The sequence below is a fragment of the Melanerpes formicivorus genome, unplaced genomic scaffold (genome assembly GCF_026170545.1).
Source record: "Melanerpes formicivorus ecotype bairdi unplaced genomic scaffold, bMelFor1.0.p_v2 SCAF_9, whole genome shotgun sequence".
NCBI classification, from domain to species: domain Eukaryota; kingdom Metazoa; phylum Chordata; class Aves; order Piciformes; family Picidae; genus Melanerpes; species Melanerpes formicivorus.
The window spans coordinates 25,360,631-25,384,609 of record NW_027142361.1 but is presented as its reverse complement, the minus strand read 5'-3'; the positions used below and the strand labels follow the sequence as shown (position 1 = coordinate 25,384,609).

General features: G+C 48.1%; 1 protein-coding gene across 1 annotated transcript in view; it reads right to left on the bottom strand.

The window, feature by feature from the left end:
- The window catches only part of CFAP61 (cilia and flagella associated protein 61), a gene marked incomplete at its 5' end in the record, with an annotated part of 345,444 nt that overhangs the window by 305,929 nt on the left and 15,536 nt on the right, over positions 1-23,979 (bottom strand). The window contains 3 exon segments of the mRNA XM_068142941.1: positions 14,345-14,471; positions 16,491-16,555; positions 17,353-17,429. Of these exon segments, the coding sequence (XP_067999042.1) occupies positions 14,345-14,471; positions 16,491-16,555; positions 17,353-17,429 (269 nt within the window).

Here is a 23,979-nt window from a genome sequence, read left to right as displayed (position 1 = left end):
GGGGGGTTGGAACTAGATGATCCTTGTGGTCCCTTCCAACCCTGAATGAAACTATGAAAGTACCCGCAAGCCCTCCACCCTGCTTTCTTCTTTTGTTTTCAGAAAGAGGCGTTAACCCACCACAGTCATCTTGTCCAACACCCCTGCCATGAGAAGGGACAGCTCCAACTACAGCAGGCTGCCCGGGGACACAAAGTCTGATCTTGAATGCCTCTAGGGATGGGGCCTCAACCACATCCCTGGGCAACCTGTTCCACTCTCATTGTAAAGTACTTCCTCCTGATGTCCAACCTAAATCTGCTCTGCTCCAGCTTCAAACCATTGCCCCTCATCCTACTACTACAAGCACTTCTACATATTCCTTCCCCAGTCCTCTGAGCATCTTTGTGGCCTCCTCTAGACCCACTCCAGCAGGTTCATGTCTCAAGTTGGGGATCCCCGAGCTGGACACAGTACTCCAGGTGAGGTCTCACCAGAGCAGAGGAGCAGAATTACCTCTCTCAACCTGCTGGCCATGCTTCTTTTGATGCAGTCCAAGATGCCACTGACCTTCTGAGCTGCAAGTGCACATTGCTGGCTCACATCCAGCTTCTCATCCACCAGCACCCCCCAAGTCCTTTTCTGCAGGGCTTGCTCTCAATTTCATCATACCCCAGCCTGTATTAATATCAAGGATTGCCCCGACCTAGGTACAGAACCTTACTCTCTGCCTTACTGAACCTCATGAGATTCTCCTCAGCCCACTTCTCCAGCCTGTCCAGGTCCCTCTGGATGGCACCCATCCCCTCCTTCACTCTTAACAACCACACCACTCAGCTTGGTATCAGATGCAGAGTGGCTGAGCGGTCTGCACCCTTCTCTCCGGAACATCCCCTCAGCTACATCACCTCTAACAACCGAGTTTAACTCCTGCCTCACGCACACACAGGCGTCCGGGGGTTGTGTCCAAGGCAGGCGCCCCGGGGATGCTCGGGGTCCCGCAGCCGTTCCAACTCCGAGCCGCTCTAAGGCTGCGGGATTCGCCTGACCTCTAGTGGCCGCGGTTGGGATAGCCAGCGGAGCGGCTCCGAAACGGCTAGAAACGGCTCTCTGCATTTACAAATAACACTTCAGAAGGAGCTCTCTTTGCTTTAGAAGTGTTATGTGTTGCAGAAACATATTTCTGACCATCAGTACCAGGAATTATGATGAACACGTCCCTCAGTTCTAGGAAAACTTATGCTTTGCTTCCAGCTCCTATTGCTGAAGTTTACACATGCTTTTATCATAGAATCACTGAATCATAGAATGGCTAGGGTTGGAAGGGACCTCTGAATATCATTGGGTCCAATCCCCCTTACCAGAGCAGGATCATCTAGGGTAGGCCACACAGGAATGCATCCATATGGTTCTGCAAAGTGTCCAAAGGAGACTCCACATCCTCTCTGGGCAACCTGGTCCAGGGCTACAACACCCTAACAGTAAAGGATTTTTTTCCTCATCCTGAGGTGTTCCTGTTTGTATCCATTGCCCATTCTGCTATCACAAGACACCACTGAAAAGAGACTGGCCCCTTCTTCTTGACACCCAGCCTTCAGATATTTATAAACATTACTAAGGTCTCTTCTCAGCCTTCTCTTCTCTGGACTAACAGCCCCAGATCTCTCAGCCTCTCCTCATCTGAGATATGTTCCAGTCCCTTCAACATCCTCATAGCCTTTGTCAGACTAGTAGTTCCCTGTCCCTCCTGAACTAGGGAGCCCAAAACTCAACACAATACTCCAGATGTGCTCTTATCAGAGCACAGTAGAGGGGGAGTATTTAAATACTTGTACCTATAATTTGAAGACCTTAGTTCTGCATATCCAGAAATTTAGGAAAAAAATAATAATGAAGTGCATGTACACTAATGCACGAAGCATGGGCAACAAACAAGAGGGGTTCGAAGCCTTGCTGCAGCAGGAAAGTTATGATGTAGTTGCCATCACAGAGACGTGGTGGGACGACTCACATGACTGGAGCGCTGCAATTGATGGCTACAGGCTCTTCAGGAGAGACAGGCAAGGAAGAAGGGGTGGAGGGGTGGCCCTTTACATCAGGAAGGCACTAGATGCCATTGAGATGGAGATCAGGGACCATCAGGTTGAGTGCCTGTGGGTGAGAATTTAGAGGGAAGGCCAACAGGGCTGACATCCTGGTTGGAGTTTGTTACAGACCACCCAACCAGGAGGAAGATGTTGATGAGTCATTCTATAGGCAGCTTAAGGCTGTCTCAAGATCACCTGACCTTGTTCTCATGGGCAACTTCAACTTGCCTGATATCTGCTGGGATCTTAACATAGCAGAGAGGAGGCAATCTAGGAGGTTCTTAGAATGCATGGAGGACAGCTTCTTATCCCAGGTGCTGCGTGAGCCTACCAGGGGCAAGGCTATGCTCAACCTCCTCTTCACCAATAGGGAAGGGCTGGTGGGCGATGTGGTGGTCGGAGGGTGTTTAGGGGCCAGTGACCACGAGATAACTGAATTCTCATTATTTGGTCAAGCTAAGAGGGGTAGCAAGAAGACCTCCACTCTGGACTTCCGGAGGGCGGACTTCAGGCTACTCAAGAAACTAATTCAGAGGGTTCCTTGGGATAAAGCCCTCAAAAACAAAGGGGTCCAGGAGAGCTGGTCCTACTTCAAGGAAGAATTGTTGAAGGCTCAGGGACAGGCTGTGCCAATGTGCGGGAAGATGAGCTGCCGGGGCAGACGGCCAGCCTGGATGGTTAATGAACTTTTAATAGAACTAAGGGAAAAAAAGAGGGTGTATCATCTTTGGAAGAAAGGCAAGGCAACCCGTGAAAAGTTTAAGGATGTTGCTAGGTGTTGTAGGAAGAAAATTAGGGAGGCAAAAGCACATTTGAAGCTTAGACTGGCCTCTGCTATGAAGGACAACAAAAAGTCCTTCTATAAATACATTAATAGCAAGAGGAAGGGCAAGGACAACGTTGTAACAAAGGATGAGGAAAAGGCAGAGATACTTAACACCTTCTTTGCCTCAATTTTTATTAGCAGGACAGAATGTCTTCTAGACAGCTGGCCTGCAGAGCTGGCAGAAGGAGCCAGGGAGCTGCATAGTTTTCCTCTGTTCCAGAATGGGGTAGTTGGTGATCTGCTCAGCCGCTTGGATCCCCACTAGTCCATGGGACCAGATGGGATCCATCCTAGGGTGCTGAGAGAGCTGTCAGAGGAGCTGGCCAAGCCACTCTCCATCATTTTTCAGCAGTCCTGGCTCACTGGAGATGTCCCAGAGGACTGGAAGCTGGCCAACGTGGTGCCCATCCACAAGAAGGGCCGATTGGATGAGCCAGGGAATTATAGGCCTGTCAGCCTGACCTCAGTGCCAGGCAAAATCATGGAACAGGTCATCCTGAGTGCAATAACACAGCACTTACAGGATGGCCAAGGGATCAGGCCCAGCCAGCATGGATTTAGGAAGGGCAGGTCCTGCCTGACCAACCTGATCTCCTTCTACAATCAGGTGACCCGCCTGGTGGATGTGGGGAGGCCTGTTGATGTAGTCTACCTGGACCTCAGCAAGGCCGTTGACACTATACCCCATACCAAACTCCAGGCCAAGCTGTCAGCCCATGGCTTGGACCGGAGCACACTGCGATGGGTTAGGAACTGGCTGGAGGGCCGAGCCCAGAGAGTGGTGGTGAATGGTGCCACATCCAGCTGGCGGCCAGTCAGTAGTGGAGTCCCCCAGGGATCAGTGCTGGGCCCCATGCTCTTTAACATCTTTATTGATGATCTGGATGAGGGCATTGAGTCCTTCATCAGTAAATTTGCAGATGACACCAAGCTGGGGGCAGGAGTTGATCTGCTGGAGGGTAGAGAGGCTCTGCAGAGGGACCTCGACAGGCTGGACAGATGGGCAGAGTCCAACGGCATGAGATGGAACACATCCAAGTGCCAGGTTCTGCACATCGGCCACAACAACCCCATGCAGTGCTACAGGCTAGAGTCAGAGTGGCTGAAGAGCGGCCAGGCAGAGAGGGACCAGGGGATGCTGGTTGATGGTAGGCTGAACACGAGCCTGCAGTGTGCCCAGGCAGCCAAGAGGGCCAATGGCATCCTGGCCTGCATCAAGAACAGTGTGGCCAGCAGGAGCACTGTAGTGGTTTGAGCCTTAACTGAGAGTTAAAAGCTCAAATGGGGAAAAGGCTGAGAATCTCTTCCCCGCTTCCCCCCCACCTCCTCCCTCCAAACAGGGAGAGGAGGGAAAAAAAAGGTAAGGAGCAAACCCACTAAGCAACAATCTGGAGTCAGCTTGGAAGTAGAGAGGTAAGTAATTTTTTTTCCTTCAAAATATATATATATGTAGCAATAACAGGGAAAAAAGGTTCACAAGGGCAAGGAACAAAAATGGATGGGAGGGGGATAGAAAAAGAATAATACAAAACCAGTCTGTCTCTGAGGAGGCGCAGAGGCAGCAGGGAGAAGGATCAGGTCCGGCCAAGTGGCTGAGGATCAGGAGAGCAGCTGCAGTAGCTCTCATCCAGCAGAGGCAGGAGCCAAAAAGGAGATCCAACAGCTATGAGGTCCCTTTTTTTTATACCCTTGCTGGGCAGGGAGGGGGAAGTGGAACAGACTCAGCTTTCCTAGGGGGGAGACGCCCTTCAGGGAGTGTAAAGTACCCGCAAGCCCTCCACCCTGCTTTCTTCTTTTGTTTTCAGAAAAAGGTGTTAACCCACCACAATCCACCCCTCTGTTCCACTTCCTCTCTCCTGCCACAGCCCCTTTATGTGATTTTGACACATGGTATTTGAATCCTTGGTGCAAGTCTCTTGCTATCCCGGCTTGCTCTCTCCCAGGGCAGTCTCTCTCTCTGCTGATGGTCACTGTAGGTGGTGCTTGAACTGGGCAGGCATGTGGAGAAGAATCAGGAATCAGTCTGTCTTTGAAAGGGAAAGGAAAAAGTCATGAACAGTCTGTTGCTGTATGGACATAGGGAACAGTCCCTTGCTGTAGGGACATCAGGAACGGGTACAGGTGAGATGATGCTCTTTGGGTTGGTGTGCAGTGGGTACGTTGGGTCCTGGATGCTGGGCTGGTAAACTAGGATGGAGAAACTTAGAACAACTTATAACTATTCACATAATTACATTGATGAGTGTTGCCTCTTCTGAGTTCATCCTCTCTCAGCCAGAGTCACGTTCTGCTGTGGGATACACTGATTGTCCCCAGTTTCTAACATAACCCAGTACTAGTGACCAGGCCCCTCAGCCGAGACCACCCCTCGGGTTGGTTTGCCCCCACCAGCAGCAGGGAAAACCCACACTGACTTCCCCAGCAGGTTCTTCTCAGCAATCACAGGAACTCCATCTCCATCCACTGTTTGCAGCAGGTCGGACTGGGCAGGACCAGCTCGGTTCACAGATCCTCTGCTGTTCACTAACCAAGTGGCTTGAGCTAGTTGCTTTTCCCAGTTCCTGAAGGTTCCACCCCCCATGGCTTTTAGGGTGGTCTTTAGCAAGCCATTGTAGCGCTCGACCTTCCCTGCAGCTGGTGCATGGTATGGGATGTGGTAAATCCACTCAATCCCATGTTCCTTTGCCCAGTCCCTTATGAGATGGTTCCTGAAGTGGGTTCCATTGTCTGATTCAATCCTCCCGGGGGTGCCGTGTCTCCACAGGATATGTCTCTCTAGGCCCAGGATGGTGTTGCGAGCAGTGGCATGAGGAACTGGATAGGTCTCCAGCCACCCTGTACTTGCCTCCACCATGGTCAGTACGTACTGCTTGCCACTGTGAGACCGAGGAAGGGTGATGTAGTCGATCTGCCAGGCCTCTCCATATTTATATTTCGACCATCTCCCCCCATACCACAGAGGCTTCATGCGCTTGGCCTGCTTGATGGCAGCACAGATGTCACACTCATGGATGACCTGTGAGATGGCCTCCATAGAGATGTCCACAGCTCTGTCCCGAGCCCACCGGTATGTGGCATCTCTCCCTTGGTGGCCAGAAGTGTCATGGGCCCAGCGAGCTAAGAACAGCTCACCCTTGTGTTCCCAGTCCAAGCCTATTTGGGAGATCTTAGCAGCCAGGTCTGCTTGGTGGTTGTGCTTGTGCTCCTCTGTGGCTCTGCTCTTGGGGATGTGTGCATCAATGTGCCGTACCTTGGTTGGCAGCCTGTCCAGGCGGGCGGCGATGTCTTGCCACAGGTCAGCGGCCCAAACAGGCTTCCCTTTTCTCTGCCACCCGTTCCTCCTCCATTCCTTCAGCCACCCCCACAAGGCATTGGCTACCATCCAGGGGTCAGTGTAGAGGTACAGCACTGGCCATTTCTCTCGTTCTGCTATATCCAGGGCCAGCTGGACAGCTTTTACCTCTGCGTACTGACTGGATTCACCTTCTCCATCCCTTGCTTCTGCCACTTGCCTTGTTGGGCTCCAGACAGCTGCCTTCCATCTCCGCTCGCTTCCTACAAGCCGGCAGGACCCATCTGTAAATAGAGCATAGCCCTTCTCGTTGTCAGGGAGATCGTTATATGGGGGAGCCTCCTCAGCACGGGTCACTGTCTGCTCTGCTGGCATTCCAAAGTCAGCACCCTCTGGCCAGTTGGTGATCACTTCCACTATGCCAGGGTGTTCGAAGTTCCCCATCCGAGCTCGCTGAGTTATCAGGGCCATCCACTTACTCCAGGTAGCATCTGTGGCATGATGTGGGGTTGAGCCTCTCCCTTTGAATATCCAGGTCAGGACTGGAAGTCTCGGAGCTAGAAATAGAGGTGACTCAGTCCCAATTACCTCAGAGGCAGCCTGGACACCCTCATAGGCAGCTAGGATTTCCTTCTCTGTCACGGTGTAGTTGGCCTCAGAGCCTTTGTACCCCTTACTCCAGAAACCTAGGGGCCTGCCCCTGGTTTCACCAGGAGCCTTCTGCCACAAGCTCCATGTAGGACCATTCTCACCAGCCGCAGTGTACAGCACATTCTTGATCTCTGGCCCAGTTCGAACAGGTCCCAGAGCCATAGCATGGACCACCTCTCGTTTGATCTGGTCAAACGCCACCTGCTGCTCAGGTCCCCACACAAAATCATTTTTCTTCCTTGTTACATGGAAGAGAGGCTTCACAATTTGACTGTACCCGGGAATGTGCATTTTCCAGAAGCCCACAAGCCCCAAAAACGACTGTGTCTCTTTCTTGTTCGTGGGCTGCACCATAGTGGCTACCCTGTTCACCACCTCCTGAGGGATGTGGCAACGGCTATCCTGCCATTGAACACCCAGGAACTGGATCTCCCTGGCAGGCCCTTTCACCTTGCTTCTCTTGATGGCAAAGCCAGCCTCCAGCAGGATGTCAATTATCCTCTTACCCTTCTGGTAAACTTCCTCTGCTGTCTCACCCCATACAATGATGTCATCAATGAACTGCAGATGCTCAGGAGCTCCACCTTTCTCCAAGGCAGTCTGGATCACCTCATGGCAGATGGTTGAGCTATGGACCCAGCCCTGAGGTAACCGATTCCATTGATACTGTACTCCCCTCCAGGTGAAAGCAAACTGTGGCCGGCATTCTTCTGCAATGGGAATGGAGAAAAAGGCATTAGCAATGTCAATTGTGGCATACCACTTGGCCGCCTTCGATTCCAGCTCGTACTGGAGCTCCAGCATGTCCGGCACGGCAGCGCTGATCGGAGGAGTCACTTCATTCAGGCCACGGTAGTCCACAGTCAGTCTCCATTCCCCATTTGCCTTCCGCACTGGCCATATCGGGCTGTTGAAGGGGGAGTGAGCCTTGCTGATCATGCTCTGGCTCTCCAGTTGTCGAATCAGTTGGTGTATGGGGTGCAGAGAGTCTCTGTTGGTCCTGTATTGCCTGCGATGTACTATGCGAGAGGCAATAGGTAACTGCAAATCCTGCACCTTATGGCTGCCCACTACGGAGGGGTCATCTGAAAGCTCAGGCATGGTGGACAGCTGTTCTTTGCCTGCAGTCTCCACAGCTGCCACCCCAAATGCCCACTTGTGCCCCCTAGGGTCCTTGAAGCATCCCTCCCGCAGAAAGTCAATGCCAAGAATGCAAGGTGCATCTGGACCAGTCACTATGTCATGCTTTCCCCATTCATTCCCGGTCAGGCTTATCTCAGCTTGCAGTACAGTCAAGTCTTGTGAGCCTCCTGTGACTCCTTGAATGCTTATGGACTCAGCCCCTTTGTACCCCGATGGTATCAGGGTGCATTTGGCCCCTGTGTCCACCAGAGCTCGGTACTTCAGGGCTTCTGAAGTGCCAGGCCATTTCACGTACACATCCCAGTATACTCTGTTATCCCTGGCCTCCACCTGGCTGGAGGTAGGGCACCTCTAATGCTGGCGGCAATGTCCACACTTGTCACATGGTCCTGTGTTACTAGGGGAAGGGTCTCTTGAGCAAGAGGGACCACTCCAGGAAACTGGGGCAGCTCTTCTCCTAGATGAGTTATCCCCGTGGTGCCCACCTTGCAGTTCCCGCACCCTGTTCCAGAGGGCAGAGGTGGGTTGGCCATGCCAGGTGTCCATGTCCTCTCCATGGTCACAGAGGAACCTCCACAGAGACCCCCTTGACATTCCCCGATTGGCTTGGGGTGATCTCCTAGGGGAAGGTCGCCTGTTCCTGATTGCTGAAACCTGGACCCATTCTGAAGGAGAAGGGGAAAAGGAGGCATCGCTCCCCTTTTTCAGTTCAGACATGGAGCTCTTGATCTCTTTGACAATGTCTTTAGCCATAGCCATATGGCTGAGATCAGGGGTTTCTGATTTACGCTGTCCTCATATTCCCTTAAATCATTGGCAAACTCACAGACAGTTTTAGGGCTTCCATCCTGTCCAGTCAAGAGTATCCCTCCAAATGTGTGAGCATATTTCTGAGGAGCACCCTGGGTGAGTTTCTTTACGAAGGGCCGTCTCATGGGCACCTCATCTGGGTCCGAAGGGAGCTGGCCATCCCCATAAATTATTTCCATCACGGCCATCTGCCTCAGATACCGAATGCCCTGTTTCATAGTTGTCCATCTAACTGGGGCCCAGGGCAGGTCATCTCTTGAGCGGTACCGGCTCTTGATGGCATTCAGAATCCGGGCCCAGAGAGTGTGTATTCCATCAAGTTTGGCTAACTCTTTGTCCAGACCAGCATCACAAGTCAGGGAGCCTAAAAGCTTTGCCTCCCTCTTATCCAGGTCCACTGTGTCCACCCCCTCGTCCCAGCATCTGAGGGCCCAGCTTAGTATTGGCTCACCCTCTTTCCTGGCGTAGTCCAGACGAGTTTGCCTTAGTTCCTTTCTGGGCAGCGATGTAACAGATATTTCCTGGTCTGAATCATCTTCATCCACCGCTGGGTTCTGTGAGGTGCTGGGGCCTGCTGAGGTTCCTTCCTCACCATCTGTGCTTGGCGATGATTTTTGATTTCTTTTCCTGCATGTGGTGACCGGTGCTAGAGAGACTGCATTGGCAGGAGCATCAGGGGTCAACTGTGGGACTGCTGGTGGTGGGGCAAACCCTTGTGCCTGGGGCTCAGGCTGAGAGCTGGCACAGTCATTACAACCCGACCCCTCCCTCTTTGTGTCTACAGAGTGCTTACAATGCCCACGGCAGACACGCCCCCAGTCATTAAAAAACACAAAGGAGTGTGTTATCACCCTCCAAACAGCTCTTAATGGGTTAGCTAGTCCTCCACCCAACACGGTCCCAGCAAATGCCACTATAAGGATTACATTTAGGCATATGGAGCATATTGCAACGTAGAGCAATTTTCCATCACAGGCACTTTTATCTACACCATTGGTTTCATAACTTGCTTCAGGAAAGTTTCCTATGTTAGAAAAGTTACCACTGACAGTGAAATTCAATGAATTCAAGAGATACATGCCTAACTTAATTGGTAAAGTTTTTATCCACTTGATCAGCATCTCTATTATTAACCACACCACGTGGTAAGTTATTAATTTGTAGATGTGGGTCCAAAAGATCCAGCCAAAAGCCCATGAAAAGGCTTGGACCATCAGGTTCTTTAAAATTGCCATTTCTACTTCAAGCTCCTTTTTCAGAAAAAAGTATTGCTTTCCCAATACAAGATCAATTTCCAAGCCCCACGTTGGAGGCGCCAAAAATTGTAGTGGTTTGAGCCTTAACTGAGAGTTAAAAGCTCAAATGGGGAAAAGGCTGAGAATCTCTTCCCCGCTTCCCCCCCCCTCCTCCCTCCAAACAGGGAGAGGAGGGAAAAAAAAGGTAAGGAGCAAACCCACTAAGCAACAATCTGGAGTCAGCTTGGAAGTAGAGAGGCAAGTAATTTTTTTTCCTTCAAAATATATATATATATATAGCAATAACAGGGAAGAAAGGTTCACAAGGGCAAGGAACAAAAATGGATGGGAGGGGGATAGAAAAAGAATAATACAAAACCAGTCTGTCTCTGAGGAGGCACAGAGGCAGCAGGGAGAAGGATCAGGTCTGGCCACGTGGCTGAGGATCAGGAGAGCAGCTGCAGTAGCTCTCATCCAGCAGAGGCAGGAGCCAAAAAGGAGATCCAACAGCTATGAGGTCTCTTTTTTTTATACCCTTGCTGGGCAGGGAGGGGGAAGTGGAACAGACTCAGCTTTCCTAGGGGGGAGACGCCCTTCAGGGAGTGTAAAGTACCCGCAAGCCCTCCACCCTGCTTTCTTCTTTTGTTTTCAGAAAAAGGTGTTAACCCACCACAAGCACGGAGGTCATTCTGCCCCTGTACACTGCACTGGTTAGGCCACACCTCGAGTACTGTGTCCAGTTCTGGGCCCCTCAGTTTAGGAAGGATGTTGACTTGTTGGAGCGTGTCCAGAGAAGGGCAACAAAGTTGGTGAGGGGCTTGGAACACAAGCCCTATGAAGAGAGGCTGAGGGAGCTGGGGCTGCTTAGCCTGGAGAGGAGGAGACTCAGGGGTGACCTTATTGCTGTCTACAACTACCTGAAGGGGGGTTGTAGACAGGCAGAGGTTGGTCTCTTCTCCCAGGCAGCCAGCACCAGAACAAGAGGACACAGTCTCAGGCTGTGCCAGGAGTGGTTCAGGCTGGAGGTCAGGAGGAAGTTTTACACAGAGAGAGTGATTGCCCATTGGAATGGGCTGCCTGGGGAGGTGGTGGAATCACCAGCGCTGGAGGTGTTCAAGAGGAGACTTGACAGGGTGCTTGGTTGCATGGTTTAGTTGATTAGGTAGTGTTGGATGATAGGTTGGACGTGATGATCTTGAAGGTCTCTTCCAACCTGGTCTATTCTATTCTATTCTATTCTATTCTATTCTATTCTATTCTATTCTATTCTATTCTATTCTATTGATATTTATTCTCATTTCCACTCTGTACATGTTTCTGGACTTGGAAGATGCCTTAAAGTTAGCACACTGGGCCAAAGTCCTGTATTTCTAATTGTAGTAGATGTGGTCTTAGTTTCTAAGCAGTGCCCACCTCTAGGCTAAGCCTGAAGGACAGTCCAGGTGGAGCATAGATGTCTTTTGCTGCTCTTACACACCAGAATGAAAGCGACCTTAGCGAGATTGCCTTTCTGATAGGGGACAGTGATCCCTTTCATTCTGATGTTGTTTCTGCTTTTTCATTCTCAGGCCATCTGAAAGCTCTCTCTTTCCTCCAGTTGCTCCCATGGTTCAACACAGCCCGGGGATGAGACCCTGGACAACTTGACCCTGCTGTGCCGAGGTCAGTCTGTCAGCATGCTGGGGTAGGATGGACAGGAAGGGAGCTGCCAGAGCCCTGGGTGAGGACTGGCTATACAACCCTTACTAACAGCCTTCTTAGCTGGGAGAATAAATGCTTAACTTTTGACCTTTAGGTACTACTCCATCTGCCAGGAGCTTGAAATAATCTAATTATTCTTCTGAAGGGCAGTAACCAGATTCTTCCATTCTGCTTGTAAATTAAGAAAGCCAACCTAAGAAACCAGTAAAAATGAGAATCACCACTGCCCACTCACAGTTCAAAACACCTGCCAGGGGTGACAAATTTCTAATCCCCACACTTTTTTCCATTCTTTTTAAGTGAGAATCTTCATTGCAATAGATTCTTTCCAAAAGGAAAAAGTACAGAAAATGTAACACACCATCAATTACTTGTCTGGAGAATTGATTCAAAGGATGGAACTAAAAGGAAGTTCTTAGACCAATGAAACCCTGTAAAAATTTCTAGTAGTTCACACTTTTTTTTTATCTCAAACAAAAAACAGCAGAACACCTCTTCTTTGCAGGCAGCATCTCCAGGAAAAAGCTGCAGCAAAATTTTTCCATTTTCACTGCTTCAGCACAATCAATCAAATCAAGCAAGCAAGCAAATCTGAAAGTGCTGTGAAACCTCAGACCCACAGCTTAGGGGTAAAGGAATGAGACTGTGCTCCAACTGAAACCTGCTGTTTCACTGGGGTTGAAGATAGACACACACCACCTCTAAATGCATTTTTGCCCACTGCTCCAAGTCCTTTACAGCACTGTGCTCTACAACACAACGTGCCATGAGGCCACACATCAAGATGCAGATGACAATTCTGCCAGCTCATGGTACGTGGAGAGACTGACCTAGCAGTGATGCTCTGTGTAAGCCTATTCATCTCCACACACAGCCTCCAAAATGTAGGAAAAGAACTGTTTAAATTTCCTTATATTATCTTCCACTAGCACCATAGTCTTAAAAAACCAAACAGACCTCAAACAACAACAAAAACACCAAACAAACCCCACCAAAAATCCCCAAACATCCAAGAGCTTTTTAATACAAAAATACTACAAAATGCCTATACTGTGAGAGCAAGCACAAGAAAGGCATTCCACAGAGCTGCAAGTTTGTCAGCTCTTGTGCATGTGGAACAAACCCCATGTGGTGGTTTAGGCTGGGTGCTGGCCCAGATGCCACTGCACAGACCACACCTGGGAGGTCCCAAGGGGTGGGCCCAGCCCAGGGGGTGGTCACAGGAAACCAGGTATTTCATTCCCATAATGCCCTGCTCCCCTATAAAATGTCCATGCGGGGTCTTCACTTCCTCTTTCATCCCCAGCTGCTGCCTAGGTAAAATGGCGTGAGCCGCCTCCCTTGGGCCTGCCCAGGCCCAAGGCTGGGTTGGGGGGGGGAGGAAAGAGCCCTGGGGGTTTGGGTGTACCCCCAGGTGGGGATGGGATGTTCTTGGGTATGTTCTGGGATTTCTCTGTCATGGTGCTTGTGGTTCTCTGTAAAACATTCATTGTTGTTTTTTAATTGTTTTTCTATTTAAACTTTCCATCACTTTTGCAATCTGTTTGTCTGAGTCGTTGTTTCTGCCCTGTGGTGGGGAGGGGGTTTGCCCCAACCCATTACACCCCACCATCTAGACAAGGTATCAGCAAGAAACTTAAATATAGAAGCTCAGTGGACTGTGTTCTGGCACACTACAGATTTATTTCACATTAAAAGGTCAGATGGAGAATAGCTTCAAAATTAATGGTTAAGCAAAGTATCAGTTTACAGCTCCTTTCCCCCCTCCCTTATGAGCAAGGGAAGAGGGAGCAGAGATTACCCTAATCTCCTTTCATTGACCCAGAACATGTTGCTAGGCAGGTGGCTGGGGACAACTACTAGAGATAAGTCTCTAAAGTGCTCCATGGAACGTTATTATGGATGCCGGTGAAGTACAAATGTGAATACAGAGGAAAAGGAAAGGCAAAGCGTCAACTGCAAACAGAATTTAGCTCATGCAGAGCATCTATTGATTGACAACATTCAAGTATAAATTCTCTATCACCAGGCACTGGGTAATTGAAGAGGGGGAAAAAAAATAGTTCCCTAATAATAAAAATCCTAAAGGTAAGTATTTTTTATTATTCAGAACAAACCACAGAAATCCCACGCAAGATGGTGTAGCATAGATTCATAGAATGGTTTTGGTTGGAATGGACCTGAAAGATCATTTAGTTCCAACCCCCCTGCCATGGGCAGAGACACCTTCCACTAGACCAGCTTACTCAAGGCCTCATCCAACCTGGCTTTGAACACTTCCAGGGAGGAGGCATCCACTACCACCCTGGGCAGCCTGTTGCAGGTTCTCATCACCCTTACTCTAAAGAATTTCTTTCTAATTTCCAGTCTAAATCTGCCCTCCTCAAGCTTCAATCCATTCCCTCTTGTCCAATCACTACAAGTCCTTGTAAAAAGTTCATCCCCAGCTTTCCTGACAGCCCCTTCAGGTACTGGAAAGCTGCTATAAGGTCTCCCTGGAGCCTTCTCTTCTCCAAGCTGAAAAGCCCCAACTCTGGTAACCTGTCCCTATAGAGGAAGCCCTATAATCATTAACACAGAGAAATCTGCTCACAGAGGTGGAAGGAAGAAATTCCATTACCTTGCCTGGCGAATATGCAGCTGTGGGTGATACTGTTGCCTGGGGAACACCAGCAAGGTAAAGTTTTTATCCACTAATGAACCTGGAACAGCTGCCATCTTTTCAAAGACATTTCCCATCTCTGGCTCTGTGAATGACAAAAATCTGTGAGGATCCGAGAAACTTCATTGTGTAAACTTTTAAATTATCACAAAACTGAGGAAAAGGGAGTTCTGAACTTAAACCATAGATGCCTTAGTGCTCTAAGTCTTCTAGGATAAGCAATGAAGCTTAAATGACTGTAGTAGACAAATGTAGAAGCAGCATCTTAAAGTTGAATAAGCTTCAAATCAACCAAGAACTGGTAGAATCAAACCCCTACAGAAATGCTCCCATAACCAATCTGTAGTGGGTTGAGAGAGAAGGCCTAGCTTTCTCTCCCCACAAAGAGGAAAAAAAAAACACAGCTAACTCAGCAGGAGAAATGGAAGGAATGCTATATTTTACAAGCAATGTGGAAAGCCAGGTTAGATATACAATATATACAGTATTTACAATATATGTACAGAAATATACAGCAAGGAAAAAAAGAATACAGGAACGAAATTCCCTCCTCCAGACAGAGGAGGGTTCCCCCCCTGTACCCCCTTCTCTCCCCCTACCTCCCTTTTTTCCCAAAGAGGGTTAGAGAGAGAAAAAGGTAGTTATTAAGAAAGAAGAATTTTAGTAGGCCTATTAGTACAGGATTAGTGCTTATCTTTATCCAAGGTCAGAACTCCGGCTGCTCAGAAGCAGACAGGCTGGAAAAGCAGGACAGAGAGAAACTGAGAAAAATTCCAACTGAACTCAAAACTTAAAGTTGCATTCTACCAATGAAATTCGTTTAGAATATCTGATTGTTTTCGTTATTATTCCAAAACATTCAGCCAGAGTGTCCCAGCACTTAAAGGCACAGCCTCAAACGGTCACACAATCCTATACACCACTGGAGAATCTCTTGGTCAGGACTTGTTATGCTGAAGGGAAGTTGGCATCTGCTGTTGGGTAGGTTTGACAAACACCATTATTCAGGTGCTGTTTTCTGTAGTTGACACAGCACCACAGAGCGATTTAGCATGACTTGGAAACTAAGATGTCTAGAAAATGGCACATCAGAAAAGGTTCCAGGTCATTTCAAGGAGGGCTCCAAGCAAATGATTTAAAAAATAAATAAATTACAAAATCAGACACTTTGTTTAGTCTAAATTAGTCTGAATTCAGGACTGAAATTCCAAGCCAGGTGCTGGTCTCTGGTTAAGATGTGCATTTTCCACATTTGTGCCTCTGCTCTAAAAGATTTCCTTCTGTGTCTCCAGCACCCTGAGTCTTGCCAAAGTGTCCTCTCCCCATCCTGTACTCACTGGCTAAATGAAGATTTCAATCTCTTTACTCCACAGAATCAGAGAATTGTTTTGGTTGGAAAAGACCTCTTAGATCAGTGAGTCCAACCATCAACCTAACAACACCACGGCCATTAAATCACATCCCAAAGTGCCATGGCCACAGGGTTCTTGAATGCCTCCGGGGACAGTGACTCCACCACCTCCCTGGGCAGCCTGTTCCAATGCCATAAAGAACTTTTTCATAATAGCCAACCTAAACCTCCCTGGCACCATTTCGGGACATTCCCTCTCAATCTATCACCTGGTACTATAGAGAAGATACCAACCCCCACCTCCCTCCAACCTCTTTTCAGGGAGTTGTAGAAAGCAATGAGGTCTCACCTCAGCCTCCTCTTCTCCAAGCTATACAATCCCAGTTCCTTCAGTTGCTCTTCACAGGACTTGTTCTCTAGACCTTCACCAGCTTTGTTCCCCTGTTCAGCCAGAAATCTTCACAGACTTTGTAGGAATTTATTTCTGAGATCTTTCCCTGTTTGAAGTCCTGTTTCTGGCAAATTTAAGATGCAGGAAATGGACAGACTGCTGGAGGAACAGGCAGCCACATAAACCTCTTTTACAATGTCCATTAGAGGATACTTCAAAACTCTGTTTTCCACATGCAGAAAATGATAACTTTTCTCAGTATTTAAAACCCACAAAGCAGCCACCCTCTAAGTGTGTATTAATGGTCATGAGATTTTAGATTGTTCTCATCATTTAAAGAATAAAATACCATTAATTCTTACCTAAATTCTCATCAGCTGGAATAAAGAGAAGCATAAACTGCAGCTCTGGGACTGTGATAAAAGCTCTCCCGGACAAATAAACAGCTGTATTCAGTCTTTCATCATTACACCCAATCAGATATAGCATCTAGGCTTTTAATATATACAATTCTGTCTCTAATTTTCCTTCAGGAGTCCACATGGCTCAAAAAATAAAACATTTCTGACAAATAAGATCATGTGAAATTCATCTGGGCATTTTTTACTACCATATTCCTCTCAATTTCCTAATTCTTAGATTTCAAACATCCTCCTTTTCATATCAGTTCCCCAGTGGTGAAAAAATTGAAGATGCCAGATCTCTGCTGGCAGATGCCTGACCTGGCATGTGGATGAGCAGGCTTGACATGACAAAGTAACTGTCAATTCAACAGCACCAGCACCAAGGGTAAGTCACTGTTTATGCAACTGTATTCTGAGCCATACCAAATAACCTGAGCTGTGTCATACTGAAATATTGAACTAACTTAGTAATCCATTGTGCTGTTTGTACCATAGAGTTCACAGCCTTACCATATAACCTGTAGCTAACAAAGTATGAATGGGTTAACTGGGAAGAAGTGTTTTCTAGCAACTGCAGAGCTATTTCTGTGGAACAGGGCAGCAAAGACACAGCTAAACCTTAACACTGTTTGGGAAGCAAACTTGGGACTCTCACAGCTTGGTTTCAAAGCCAACAGGGCACATTTGAACAACACAAGGTTATGTTTTATTACTTTCCCAGAGATATGGCATTTCAATCCAGTGATCACTTTAGCTAATTTGAAATTTTGCAGCCTCTCAAATTAATGAATGCACATCAGAAAGATTCATATCAACTCACCTAACAACTTCTTGGGAACATGCAGCTCTATACTCTCTTTTTGCCACAAAAAGATGCATGAACAATGTGTTCAAAGGCTACAAATGAAGAATGAAAAGGTAAACACTGTGCAGCTAATATTAAGCCAGCCCAAGCATTAATATGCACATTTATTTCCAATCTGTATGATCTACACTCAAAATGAGTAGCTTCATATAGGTAAGTAACTGCAAAGCATGTGTGGATAGGTGTCTAGATCCGAAGAGGGAAAGAGACTCAGTTCTTTTAGAATATTCCCGTGATGTGAAATGAGAGGCACAAATGAGGCCAAAATATCAACAGCTAGACTATTTATTACATAAATAAAGTGGACATAAGAAGCGGAGAGGGAGAAAAGAGAGAGGGGGAGAGAGAAGAGAGAGAGAAGAGGAAAGGAATTATATTACCACACCCCTCACCGCCGCAAGACAGTTTGAGTCTGTGGAGGAAAGGTGCTGCAGGAGATGTTGGGTTGGTACAGGAACAGTGCTGAGGCTCTGGCTGGAGAAGAGCTGTGGTCCTCTGAGCAGCCTGGGTCTGTAGAGCTTCCAGGCTCCACAGCCTCTTTTCTCCGGAGCAGCATTGTCCCGTGCTTTTCCTTCTCAGCGGCATGGTCCATCTCCTGTTGTGACCGTTTGAGGCTGTGCCTTTAAGAAAAGGACAGTACTGGGACACTAATCATCCAGAACGGGGGACACAGTCCCCCACATTTTTCTTCTGCGTTTTTCTTCTAACAAGCCAGTAGTTGCTCAAGTCTTTTATACATTTTTTAGTCCTTAGGTATGTATCCAAGTATTGTCCCTCAGGAATTCCAGGGCCAGGAAATCATCCTTAGGTAAATGTCCAGGTATCGTTCCCCTGGAAATCTTTCTGTGCATTTCTGTGTGTTTGGGCAAGGGTCTGGATGGAGGAGGGGGGGGGGGGGGCTCCGCCTCCTCCATCCTCATCTACATGCCCCCATACTCATTACACATCAGGAAACAGGTGGTAAACCTATTGTCTACCCTTTCCAGGGTACTTCATGGGTGGAGATTATCTTGTCCTGAAGGCGTGATGGCTGGGTCATTGTTGTAGGCCAGCTGCAGTCCAGTGTTATCATGATGCAATCACAAGGTGATTTTGATCCAGGATTGGTAGACAGAATTCCTACATGATCTTTGCACCTTCCTTCCAGTGGCTCTGCCCAACACATATCAGCTATTGTCTGGGCAAGCAGCATGTGATTTTATCTTTGTTGAGTCACACCAGGAGAGCCAACTTTTAGTCTCTCACAATAGGTTATGAAAAGACTTTTTATACCATGATTTGTTCTTCTGTAATATTTTTTGCTTTACATTCAAGCTCACTTGTTGTTTGACTACAGCACTCACACATTATTTCACAATGGACAGTATTCATCTCGGACTAGTACCATTTTCATTTAACCACAACAATTAACAACTACATCTCAACATTTAATTCAGCATTTGGCTGATAAAGACATTCTTCCTAGGCTTAAATAAAAGAAACCAAACCCCTAAATTCAAATATTTCCATACTCCTAAAATGTTTTTTCTTTAAAAGAAGAAAAATTACAAAGTCTTAAGAACACTAGACACATTTTACATCCAAGCAAAACCAGGGCGGACTAAAAGATGTCTTTATCTTACATGCTTCCAGTTAACCAAAGATATGGACCTGCTGGAGTGGATCCAGAAGAGGGCCACAGAGATGACTTGTCCCAGAGGGGGATAAGAATCCTGGGGCAGGAATTGGCAGGGCTCATTGATAGGGCTTTAAACTAGATTTGAAGGGGGAAGGGGTTAATAGTCTCCTGCTGGCTGGTGACAAACAGAGGGGCAGCTCACCAGCAGTAGAGAGAAGGAGAGCTGGTAAGGGCTCTCAACTTGCTGCCCTGAGGCAAGCCACGAATGATCCACCAGGACATTCTGTGGAAACCGAGGGGAATTGGCACAAGAGGAGGACAGGGCCAGCCCAGCTGAAGTACTTCTATGCGAATGCGTGCAGCTTGGGTAACAAACAGGATGAGTTAAGGGCCACTGTGCTGCTGGGATGCCACGACATAGTGGCTGTCACTGAAACTTGGTGGGATGAATCCCATGACTGGGATGTAGGGATAGATGGGTATAAACTCTTTAGGAAGGATAGGCAGGGAAGGAGAGGAGGAGGTGTTGCCCTCTATGTCAATAGCCAGTTGGAATCAGTGGAGCTCCACCTGGGGAGGCATGATGAGCTAGTTGAGAGTGTATGGGTTAAAATTAAAGGCAGGACAGGGGAAGGAGATATTACTGTGGGGGTCTCCTACAGGCCACCTGACCAGCAGATCCAAGCAGATGAGGCCCTCCACAGGCAAATAGAAGCGGCTTCCAGGTCACAAGCCCTGGTCCTCATGGGTGATTTCAACCACCCTGACATCTGCTGGAGGGACAACACAGCAAGGCACCAGCAATCCAGGATGTTCCTGGACTGCATAGAAGACAACTTCCTCCTCCAAATGGTGGAGGAACCAACAAGAAATGGTGCTATGCTGGACCTTGTTCTCACCAACAGGGAAGGGCTGGTAAGCAATGTGAGGCTCATAGACGGCCTTGGCTGCAGTGACCATGAAGCAGTTGAATTTAATATCCTCGGGGCAATCAGGAGGAAGTATTCCAAGCTCACGACCCTAGACTTTAGGCGTGCAGATTTTGATCGCTTCAGGGATCTGCTAGCCAAAGTGTCGTGGGACAAAGCCCTGGAGGGAAGAGGGACCCAGGACAGCTGGTCAGTATTCAAGGACCACCTCCTCTGTGTCCAGGAGCTCTGTATACCAACAAAGAGAAAAGCAGGTAAGAATGCTAGGAGGCCTGCCTGGATGAGCAAGGAGCTACTGGACACACTATTACTTAAAAGGAAACTCTACAGGAAGTGGAGAGAAGGACAGGTAGAACAGGGGGAATATAAGGAAGCTGCCCGAGCAGCAAGAGTCCTGGTTAGGAAAGCCAAGGCAGAGTTTGAATTGAATCTAGCCAGGGAGATTAAAGGGAACACTAAGAACTTTTACAGGTATATTAGTGGGAAGAAGAAAACTAGGGAAGGTGTGGGCCCCCTCAGAAAGGAAAATTGTGACATGGTCACAAGTGATGAGGAAAAGGCTGAGGTACTTAATAACTTCTTTACCTCAGTCTTCACTGCACGGGCCTCTAGCCACACTCGTGATGTTATGGAAGTCAAAGCCAGGGACGGGGAGGAAGAACTGCCCATTGTAAGTGCAGATCAGGTTCGTGATCATCTGAAGAACCTGAAAGTGTTCAAGTCCATGGGACCCGACGGGATACACCCACGGGTACTGAGAGAACTGGCAGATGAGGTTGCTAAACCCCTCTCTATTATATTTCAAAAGTCATGGCAATCTGGGGAAGTCCCCACAGACTGGAAAAGGGGAAACATTGCCCCCATCTACAAAAAGGGTAAGAAGGAGGAACCAGGGAACTACAGGCCAGTCAGTCTCACCTCTGTGCCTGGAAAGATCATGGAGCAGATCCTCCTGGAGGCACTACTCGCTCAAAAGAATAGTGAAGAGGTGATTTGGAGCAGTCAGCATGGCTTTGCCAAGGGCAAATCCTGCCTGACCAACCTGGTGGCCTTCTATGAGCAGGTGACAAAATTAATAGATGAGGGGCGAGCAACTGATGTCGTTTACCTGGACCTGAGCAAAGCCTTCGACACTGTCCCGCACCACATCCTGGTCTCCAAACTGGTGACACATGGGTTTGATGGGTGGACCACTAGATGGATAAGGAACTGGCTTGATGGCTGCACCCAAAGAGTGGCTGTCAATGGCTCCATGTCCCAGTGGAGGCCAGTGACAAGCGGAGTCCCTCAGGGATCAGTCCTGGGACCTCTCTTATTCAACATCTTTGTGGGTGACATGGACAGTGGCATTGAGTGCACCCTCAGCAAGTTTGCTGATGACACCAAGCTGTGTGGTGCAGCAGACACGCTGGAGGGAAGGGAGGCCATCCAGAGGGACCTTGACAGGCTGGAGAGGTGGGCACAAGCCAACCTCATGAAGTTCAATAAGAGCAAGTGCAGGGTCCTGCATCTGGGTCGAGGCAATCCCAGGCACAAATACAGGCTGGGCAGTGAGTGGCTGGAAAGTAGCCCTGAGGAGAGAGACTTGGGGGTGCTGGTGGACAAAAAGCTCAACATGAGCTCTCAATGTGCTCTTGCAGCCCACAAAGCCAATCAGATCCTGGGCTGCATGAGGAGAAGTGTGGCTAGCAGGTCGAGGGAGGTGATCCTCCCCCTCTACTCAGCCCTGGTGAGACCCCACCTGGAGTGCTGTGTCCAGTTCTGGAGCCCCTATTACAAGAGGGATGTGGAGGTGCTGGAACGTGTCCAGAGAAGGGCCACAAGGATGATCAGAGGGCTGGAGCACCTCTCCTATGAGGACAGACTGAAGGAGTTGGGGCTGTTCAGTCTGCAGAAGAGAAGGCTCGGAGGTGACCTAATTGTGGCCTTCCAGTATCTGAAGGGGGCCTACCAGAAGGCTGGGGAAGGACTTCTCAGGATCTCAGGTAGTGATAGGACTAGGGGGAATGGAATGAAGCTGGAGGTGGGGAGATTCAGGCTAGATGTGAGGAGGAGGTTCTTCCCCATGAGAGTGGTGAAGCCCTGGAATGTGTTGTCCAGGGAGATGGTTATGGCCCCATCCCTGGAGGTGTTTAAGACCAGGCTGGATGAGGCTCTGGGCAGCCTGATCTAGTGTGGGGTGTCCCTGCCCATGGCAGGGGGGTTGGAACTAGATGATCCTTGTGGTCCCTTCCAACCCTGAATGAAACTATGAAACTAAGATGATCAGAGGGCTGGAGCACCTCTCCTATGAAGACAGGCTGAAAGAATTGGAGTTATTCAGCCTGGAGAAGAGAATGTGCCAGGAAGACCTTACATCTACATTTTGATATCTGAAGGGGACCTACAGAAAGGCTGGGGAGGGACTGTTTAGAAGGGCTTGCAGTGATAGGATGAAGGGGAGCAGGGGAGATTTAGGTTGGACATCAGGAGGAAGTTCTTGACAGTGAGAGTGGTGATATACTGGAACAGGTTGCCCAGGGATGTGGTTGAGGCCCTGTCCTGGAGACATTCAAGATCAGAGCTGATGTGTCCCTGAGCAGCCTGATGTAGTTGGAGGTGTCCCTCCTGACAGCATGGATGTTGGATAAGATGCCCTTTGAAGGTCTCTTCCAACCCAGTGCAGTATGTCAAAACACAAGCAAAGGAAAACCCTTGTGCTGGAATGGAGAGGGCTCATAACAGCTGATTTCTCTTGCATACTATTTTCAAGTGCTGAGTCAATGGAGGTCTACCTCTAGATGAAGTATTTCTGTGAAAGACATTTTAAATTGTGGTGGGTTGAAAATCCCCCCCCCCAACATTAAATTGCCAGACAAGCCTAGCTGATGGAGACATAAATGGAATAGCTTGAGGTCTTCTGAATGGTTTAATATTCTACTAAAATGTCATAGCTAGAGCCTCCAATAAATGTCAGCAACTTTAGTGCAAGAATGATTTGAATAGGGGTTGCAATATATGGACCAGAACAAAGACAACACGCTGTTGAAATGGAGAAACATCAAAAGCCATGTCTAAAACTCAGGTTTCTCTTTGTTTTGTTAAATGTAGAAGAAAATGAAGGAAGGGGAAAAAAGACCACCTGGTTTGTTTTTGAGATCCAAGAGGAGGCAAGATTTGGCCTGTAAGTGTTTCTGAATAGTGATGGTAACCAGGCAATGCTGTAAAGGACCTTCACCAGACCTTTAAACTACCTCATCATTTCCATGCTCCAAAAAGAAGACTTGTCAACTAGACTTTTATGAAATTCTGGTTTTAGAAGGTCCCTATTTTGAGGTTGTGCCTTTAAGAAAAGGGACACCATGGCTGAATGTTTTATAAACAAAGGACAGGTATAAACTAATTTCATTGGTGGATTGGTAGAAAGCAACTTTGAACTCTGAGTTCATCAGAGACTAGTCTCAGTCTCGCACTTTCTCCTTTGGCAGCTTGCAGCTTCTGGGCTTTCGGCCAGACTGACCTTGAGCAGATAAGGCCTATATTAACATGTTCTGCTTTGATTAACAATTGCTCTTTTTCTCTCTTTATAACCCTCTTTGGGGAAAAAGGGGAGAAAAGGGGGGTACAGGGGGGGGAACCCTCCTCAGCAGAGGAGGGAATCTCATTCCTGTGTCACTTTGTTGTATATTTCTGTGTATATATTGTAAATATTGTAAATTCTGTATATAAACCTGCATTTCCTAAACCGCTTGTAAATACAGCACATTTCCTGTGCTAATCTGGCTGTGTTTTTTTTTCCTTTCTTTCATTTTTCTTTCCCTTCACTTTACGGGGGGGGGAGAAGGCTGGGCCTTCCCCTCAACCCTCGACAGTGAATCACATCTACATGGATTTAATCTGCAGTTACCTGACAATATCTCTTCTAGTTATAAGACAGAACAGGTTCAGCTGGTTTGGCAGTGCAGAAGCATCAAAGCCACACTGAATCTTTCCCATGTATTTCAGAAGATAATCTGCACTCATGAAAAAAGAAGAGTTCTGCTCCCAAAGTTCTAT